Source organism: Callorhinus ursinus, unplaced genomic scaffold (genome assembly GCF_003265705.2).
Source record: "Callorhinus ursinus isolate GAN/ISIS: 27379988/994484 unplaced genomic scaffold, GSC_fseal_2.0 scaffold27, whole genome shotgun sequence".
Lineage (NCBI taxonomy): Eukaryota > Metazoa > Chordata > Mammalia > Carnivora > Otariidae > Callorhinus > Callorhinus ursinus.
The window spans coordinates 23,322,769-23,330,798 of NW_027397089.1; the positions used below are offsets into that span (position 1 = coordinate 23,322,769).

General features: G+C 39.1%; 1 protein-coding gene across 1 annotated transcript in view; it reads left to right on the top strand.

Annotated features, from left to right (window-relative positions):
- LOC141370180 (pregnancy zone protein-like) overlaps positions 1-6,677 on the top strand; it is a 56,639-nt gene extending 49,962 nt beyond the window's left edge. Inside the window, exons 17-23 of the mRNA XM_073878017.1 lie at positions 367-590; positions 2,355-2,573; positions 2,730-2,857; positions 4,413-4,503; positions 5,186-5,254; positions 6,192-6,294; positions 6,658-6,677. Coding sequence (XP_073734118.1) covers positions 367-590; positions 2,355-2,573; positions 2,730-2,857; positions 4,413-4,503; positions 5,186-5,254; positions 6,192-6,294; positions 6,658-6,677 — 854 coding nt within the window. The remainder of the gene's footprint in view (positions 1-366; positions 591-2,354; positions 2,574-2,729; positions 2,858-4,412; positions 4,504-5,185; positions 5,255-6,191; positions 6,295-6,657) is intronic.
- The last annotated feature ends 1,353 nt before the right edge of the window (positions 6,678-8,030 follow it).

An 8,030-nucleotide genomic window follows, 5' to 3' on the forward strand; every position in this document is an offset into this window, starting at 1 on the left:
GAGATTATCACAAAAGTCCTCTGAGATCAATAGGTAGGTTTTATATTCCAATTTATCCTTCAGTTTCCAGGAAGTATCTCTCCAGAGAACTCTCTCTGTCACTTTTCTCTTCCCCTGACTCAATTAAAATAATATTTGAAAAACTGATAAAGATGCTCTATACTTCCTCCTTCAACAACATTCTTCAACTTATCCCCACAGGACTGAACCAACTTTAGCATGGAAATGTGAGTTAGTGAATTTGCAGGGCTTACGACAGAGAGAACATTACTTCTCTGTACTATCTTCAGCTCCATATGATACAAATGTGTATTCACATATCATGTACTGATAATTAGGATTCTCTCCTTTTTCTCACCCGTTAAGATAACTCAGTCCACTGGGAGCGACATCAGAAACCCAGGGCACCAGTGGGGCATTTTTACCAACCCCCGGCTCCCTCAGCTGAGGTGGAAATGACATCCTATGTGCTCCTGGCTTACCTCACGGCCCAGCCTGCCCCGACCTCAGAGGAGCTGACTTCCGCCTCACGCATCGTGAAGTGGATCACAAAGCAACAGAATTCCCAGGGGGGCTTCTCCTCCACTCAGGTCTGTGTTTCCCAAATAGTCTTCTCAAGACTCTAGATTCACAAGGCACATGGGAAAGTTTGAAAAACACATCAGTTAACAAGGAAAAGAGAAGAGACCATTACGTCTTGGGAGAGTTATTGAGGGATATTTGAAGACAGTGGGAATATGAAGTAAAGAGATCTAAGACATTCCCCAAAAACACTTTTCCCTAAGCACTATGTTGACATCTATCGATTTGGCTACTTACCCTAAACATCATTCCTCTCTAAAGCTTATACACATTGGTCATTGGCCACACTCTAGGGTTTTTGAGTATCAGTGCTCTTGACATTTTGGGTCAGATAATCACTGTTGTGAGGGGCTGTCCTGGATCCTTAAGATATTTAGCAGCACCCCTGTTCTCTCCCCACTAGATGCCAGTAGCACCTTGCTCCCAGTTGAGACAAGGCAAAATCGCCCTTAGTTAAGAATCAGTGTTCTAGGGGCACCTGGGTGGCCTAGTCACCTGAGCCTCCGACGCTTGATTTCAGCTCAGGTCATGATCTCAGGGTCGTGAGATCGAGACCCATATCGGGCTCCACACTTAGCTGGACGTCTGCTTGGGATTCTCTCTCCCTCTCCCTATGCCCCTCCCCCACCTCAAATAAATAAAATAAATCTAAAAAAAAAAAAAAAGAATCAGTGTTCTAGGCTCCAGACTACATCTGTAGGATCCTTCCAACAAGAAATCCTCTAAGGTGAGCCGGAAAATTGTACGATTAAAAGGAAAATGGACCAAGTGGAGTTCACGTTGATCTTCATAGAATGATTGAGAAGTCCTGTTCAGGCTCTCCAATCCTTTCTACCCGCCTTGTGAACTCCCTTCTGACTTCCCCTTTAAACTGATTTTTTTTCAAAGTTGAAGTTCTTGGAATTTTCCTTTTGTGTTAAACATCCAGAGAATCTGGGTTTTTGCTCCCACAATCCTCTTTCAATATTTAGGATGGACATAGTAAAACTTCTTTTTCAGAGAAATTAGGTGCAGGGAATGAAAATAAGCTGTAATAAAAGAGGAAAAGAGAGTTGGGAAAGTTCATCTGTCTCATATCACCACTCATCACCAATTTGTCTCACTCTTCTATCTACATTAACACCAGTCATTCTTTTTCCTAACTTGCTAATTTTCAACCCAATTTTTTTATTTTAATTTTATTTATTTGACAGAGAGAGACAGCTAAAGCAGGAACACAAGCAGAGGGAGTGGGAGAGGGAGAAGCAGGCTTCCCGTGGAGCAGGGAGCCCGATGCGGGGCTCGATCCCAGGACCCTGGGATCACGACCTGAGCGGAAGGCAGACGCTTAAGACTGAGCCACCCAGGCGCCCCTCAACCCAATTTTTTTAAAGACAGTCAAGAGGACTGTTGATAAGAAAACGCAGGCCACAACTAATGATGTAATGTATGGTGATTAACATAACAATAAATTTTTTTTTAAAAAAGAAAGAAAGAAAGAGCGGGCAGCAACTTCCGGATAGAGAGAATAATCCCTTAGGACAAAATCAATATAAGGGAAAATAAATGGCAAGGCTAACTGGCATCAATAATCTTGTATTTCATTTGCAGAAACAAGAGCATAACTTTGATGATGCCTGAAGGTAGAGAAAAAGGAAAAACAATGAGTAGGTGTATACTTCAGGGGGAAAAAGCCAGCCTCCCCTTGTGGTAACCAACACAGACTTTGGGGGAAAATCCCTGCTACCAAAAACTTACTCTGTGGGGGTGGGTTCTCCACTCGTCTTTTCCAGGACACGGTGGTGGCTCTCCAGGCTTTATCCAGATATGGAACAGCCACCTTCACCAGGACTGAGAAAACTGCCCAGGTGACCATCCAGAATTCACAGGCCTTTGTCACAAATTTCCAAGTGGATGACAGCAACCTCCTGTTGCTGCATCAGGTCTCATTGCCAGAGCTGCCTGGGGAATATTCCGTAACAGTGACAGGAGACAGATGTGTGTATCTTCAGGTGAGACTCTTGAAATTTTAACCTTATCAAATGAAAGGGGAGCTCTGATCTCTCTTTCCTCGACAAATGAAGGGCAAATCGGGAGAAGTTGAATGATGGAAAAGTGAAGAGTCCCAGGTAAGGAGAGATACCGATGGTGTGCTTGCCGTTCCACAGACATCCGTGAAATACAATATTCTTCCAGAGAAGGAGGACTCCTCATTTGCCTTGAAAGTACAGACTGTACCCCATACTTGTGATGGACCCAAAGTTCACACCAACTTCCAGATCTCACTGAGTTTCAGGTAAGACCTCTGACCGAATCACCTAATGCTGAGTCTAAAAGCTACCTGGAACCTTCAGTAATTAAGAATATATTTGGAACCTATGCTATTAGGTGAATATAATTTAAAATTGATGTATCTACTAATGAAGTTAGCCTTGTATCATTACAGAGTGATTCTTTTCTCTAGCAATTTTTTTGTCTTAACGTTTCAGTAACACTTTATTTTTTTAAGATTTTTTTTATTTATTTTTTGACAGAGAGGGAGACAGCAAGAGAGGGAACACAAGCAGGGGGAGTAAGAGAGGGAGAAGCAGGCTTCCCGCTGAGCAGGGAGCTCGATGCTGGGCTTGATCCCAGGATCCTGGGATCATGACCTGAGCCGAAGGCTGATGCTTAATGACTGAGCCATCCAGGCACCCCTCAGTAATCCTTTAAAAGTATTTAAAAGCAAAGTTTGGTCTTAAACTTTCAAATAAAAAAATGTAGACTCTTCAAATGTTCTAATAAATTTCTACTTTTACACTAATTTTTGTTCAACTCAACGCTGAAGAATAAATTACTTTCCACAATGACTTTTATTTTAGGTTGAATTAAGTCTTCCTTACCTTTTTGAATAATTAAATTCTATTTATTTAAATAATTTTTCTATTTTTATATAATTTAAAAATAATTAAATTCTATTTTATTATTTTTCTAATCATATATATAAATAGCAAATGCTAATATTAAATAGAGGTATAAATTAAATATAAAATATAGAAATTACCCTATAATAACCCATCAAAAACTTAGAGGAATTTGGGGCACCTGGGTGGCTCAGTCAGATGAGCGTCCGACACTTGGTTCAAGTCGTTCTCTTGCGGTTGTGAGATCTAGCCTTGTGTCAGGCTCCGCACTCAGCACAGAGTCTGCTTCAGATTCTCTCTCCCTCTGTACCCCTGCCCCCTGCTCGTGAGTGGTCCGTCTCTAAAATAAATAAATAAATAAAATCTTTCATAAAAGAAAAAAAAAAACAACTTATAGGAATCCTAAGAAAACATAGCAGCATATAATACTATGTATCTACAACTAATGATATTGATATTGTAAAACAAATCATGTTTCAGACAACCAACCTAATTAGTAAACATCAATTTATTCAAAGTATAAAGCATAAGAGTCTATCTGATCTCACAACACTTTGGAGCCTCTCTGGAAACATGCTACATTCAAGTTAACTAAAAATAGAAAAGTAATACCTACTAAATAACAAATGTATAGTATAAATGGAGTGTCCAAAAATTGGCAATGTGTTAATGAATGCAGATTACCAAGCTCCATTCTCAAAGACTCTGATTTGATAGTTTTGGATTGGGACCTAAACATCTATGATTTTAGTAAGCCATAGATCTGATGTACATTCAGGGTTCCAAACATCAGTGTCATACCTGTCCAGGGAACAGAGATTTCTAGGAGTTATAATGTTATATAGAAAACTTCATGATGATAGGCACATTTATGGTAGGTCTTAAAGGAGGGACTCTGGCTTTCTTTCACGTACAAAGCCCTTACTCCTTTTTCTTTTGACACTACAGTTACACAGGGAGCTGTTCTGTCTCCAATATGGTGATTGTTGATGTGAAGATGGTGTCTGGTTTTATCCCCTTGAAACCAACAGTAAAAATGGTAGGTGTATTTTAAGCCTAATAGATCTTATACAAAAGGATGCTCTGTATCTTCTAACTAAGACCATACCAATATCAAAGCCTTATCAATAGCAACCTGCCTCACGAAATATTTTTCCCAAACCCAGAAAATTCAATTCAATAATTGCTTATTTGTTTCTAAGCTGAGGGACTTGTATGATATTAGAGAAACACGAGAAGAGTCCCTGTCCTTGAGCCATCCACAGTCTAGTTAGGGATTTAAAGCACATAGGCATGAAACTTTATTTACTATAACAATGCTAGAAAGACAGACTATGATTAAGTACGAAATTGGCTGATATGCTCTAAAAAATTTGGCAATGATAAAGTCGGTATGAACTAGAATCATCGCAGATGTCAGAGGGTCTAATGTGTTACCTGGATACTGAAGCATGGTGGAAAAACTGATCTGAAAATACCTGGCTACTGTCTATTCATAGAAAGCCAGAAGATTTTTTCACAGCCAAGACATGACAGTGTTGAAGCCTGCATCCAAATCTGATTCTTCCCCCTCACCCATCTTTTATATCTTTAATGTACCCTGGCTATTTAACCATGAAAATGATTTATAGGAATCCTACTCCCGACATCATTTGGACATTTGTCCCTTACTACAATCTGCTCTCATTTTCTAACTTTTTAAATTTTCTAATTTTCCTCAGCTTGAAAGATCCAGCCATGTGAGCAGGACAGAAGTAAGCAATAACCATGTCCTCATTTATGTGGAACAGGTAAGAGCTCTGACATTTTGGCTGACACTATACACACTAGTGATCTTTTTAAGTGAATCTCTTCACTAGAAAATAAGTAGTATGAGGAAAGTGGTAATTAACAGCACCCTTCCAGAAAGTTCCTTTATTCTAAGAGAATAAAAATCTCCTTTTAGATCCATGGAGTCCTTTGTTCTCTTTTATTATGTTAAAATTGGAAAATGAGTATTTCTATGAAATAGAACAAAAGGTTTATTGTGTCTGTTATTTTAAAGACCTCCCGCAAAAGAATAAATATACCACATGGTGGTTGATCAATGATAGTGTAAACATTCTAATATATCACTATATAAGAGAATATAAAATGTAGACCTCATGAATATCTTCAAATCTGACTATAAAGCAAAGGGAGTGATTTATCCAAGCACACAAAAAGACTAGTTTAATAATTATAAATGGTACAAAGCCAAGTCTCTGGCATCTTAGAAACCATTCACATGTGCCCAGAGAGTTAATCTCATACAGAAGACTACAAGAGAATATGGATTGTCTCAGTTGTTTAGGAGAAAATCAGGGGAATTTTGTTCATGGTAAAGTGTTTCCAAAGTTTTGTTTAAAGCAGATCTTGGGGGCACCTGGGTGGCTCAATATGGTCGTGATCTCAGGGTCGTGAGATCCAGCCCTGCACTGCGCTTCAGGCTCAGTGGGGAGTCTGCTTGGGACTCTCTCTCTCCCTCTGCCCCTCCCCCTGCTCACGCTCTCTCTCTCTCTCTCTCTAAAATAAATGAATAAATATTTTTAAAATAAAAAAGTAAAACCCATCTTGTCATCCATAAATGTTTGCTCACCTAAAACACACTAGTGCATAAGAATCTGAGAACCATAAAGAATATAATTTACTCAAGGAAGAGAGAAGGAGGTTTTCTAGCCTGTTCATTACTCCCACTTTTCCTTTTAGGTAACAAATCAGACACTCAGCTTTTCCTTCATGGTTCTGCAAGACATCCCAGTAAGAGACCTCAAGCCAGCGACCGTTAAAGTCTATGATTACTATGAGACAGGTAAGTCAAGGGAAACTGAAGCAACTAAAGAATCTCAACCCAGAGATAAGAAATGGATTCTGTTGTTACAGTAGATCCTAGTTTTAGTCCATTCAGTCAGTAGTACACCTATTTGTGTCTTTGCTCTGAGATACATAGTGTAGAAACTATGAACAGAACAAATTTATCCATATCTATGGAGTCAGAAACTTCGAAATTTAAAAAGAAAGATAATATTTGGCCCCTGCTCTCAAATAGTTTAGAGACATAGAGAATGTAATACACATAAAAAGATAATGTAACAAGAAAAAGCAGTTTATGACAAATGAGTGTTAGAATATAGATATTTTAACTATCCTGTTCAACACTTGTGTATTTATGCAGTTTTGACAATCCTGATATGATGTACTTTTCTTCAAAAGTAAAGTGAACAGACTTAATATGGGCTCCAGTTTATAGATATCTTTTTCTTCTCTCTCTCCTTTCAGATGAGTTGGCCATTGCTGAGTACATCGCCCCCTGCGGTGTAGCTAAGCGGTCACACGCCAGGACCACCATCATTCCACATTAACTACACTCCCTAAACTTTCTTCTAAATTTAAAATTCTCTACAAGTCTCCTCTTAGACCCAAGACAGTCCATTGGGCACATTCTCACACAAAGAGAAAACTGTGGAGAAGAGCACTTAGTCTGTAGGTAGACTCCAATTGCAGATATTCACACCATTATCAGTAAAGTCAATAAGCGTTGTTTGCTTGTTCGTTAGTAGGATAGCTATCGCTAATAGGCAACATTTTACATCACAGCTAATTTGTTTCCTTCAGACAAAGTCTAGCCCAACATCTATTTTTGTAAATGAAGTTTTTATTGGAGCAGATCCATGCTCATTACATTATTTTCAATAGCTGCTTTCAAAAGCTGAGGAGCTATGATGTAAGCCACGTGGCCTGCAACATCCAAAATATTTACCATGTGGCCTCACAGCAAAAGTGTGCCAACCTCTGTTCTAACCCACTCTGTTGCCCAGGCTCAACTGAGGGAATATTCCTGAGGAAACCCTACAACCGTCCTATGTTTCTCTTTTCTCCATAGATGCAGAACACAGCAATGTTTGAGGACCATATTTAAGCTACATGTGTTGCTGGATTCCCTGTCTTGTACTTCTATTTAAAAGAAATGGAGTTGCTTTTTTTTTTTAAAGATTTTATTTATTTATTTGAGAGAAAGAGAGAATGAGAGATAGAGAGCACGAGAGGGAAGAGGGTCAGAGGGAGAAGCAGACTCCCCGCTGAGCAGGGAGCCCGATGCGGGACTCGATTCCGGGACTCCAGGATCATGACCTGAGCCGAAGGCAGTCGCTTAACCAACTGAGCCACCCAGGCACCCAGAAATGGAGTTGCTTGTCTCTGTGAAATAGACTTCAAAGAAGCATGTTGAATAAACATATGTTTCTGGTCAAGCTGTCATTTGTTCAGTCACTTACTTATCAAATATTAATTACATGTTCACATAAAGAGTTATGTTATTTTAAATAATGTGAAGACTACAGATGTGTAACAAATCTACTTATAGTTCAGCTGTGGATATTAGATTTAAAGTCAAACAGGGAAAAACTGACAATAGTTTTGAGAGACCTCAAGAAAAACCTCATCCATTGGTCTAGGAAGCCTTTGCTTAGAGAGAAATAAGTAAGTAGTATTGATTAGTAACTAGGAAGGCATAAATATTTTTTGAGAGGAAACGGGAAATATTAGTCT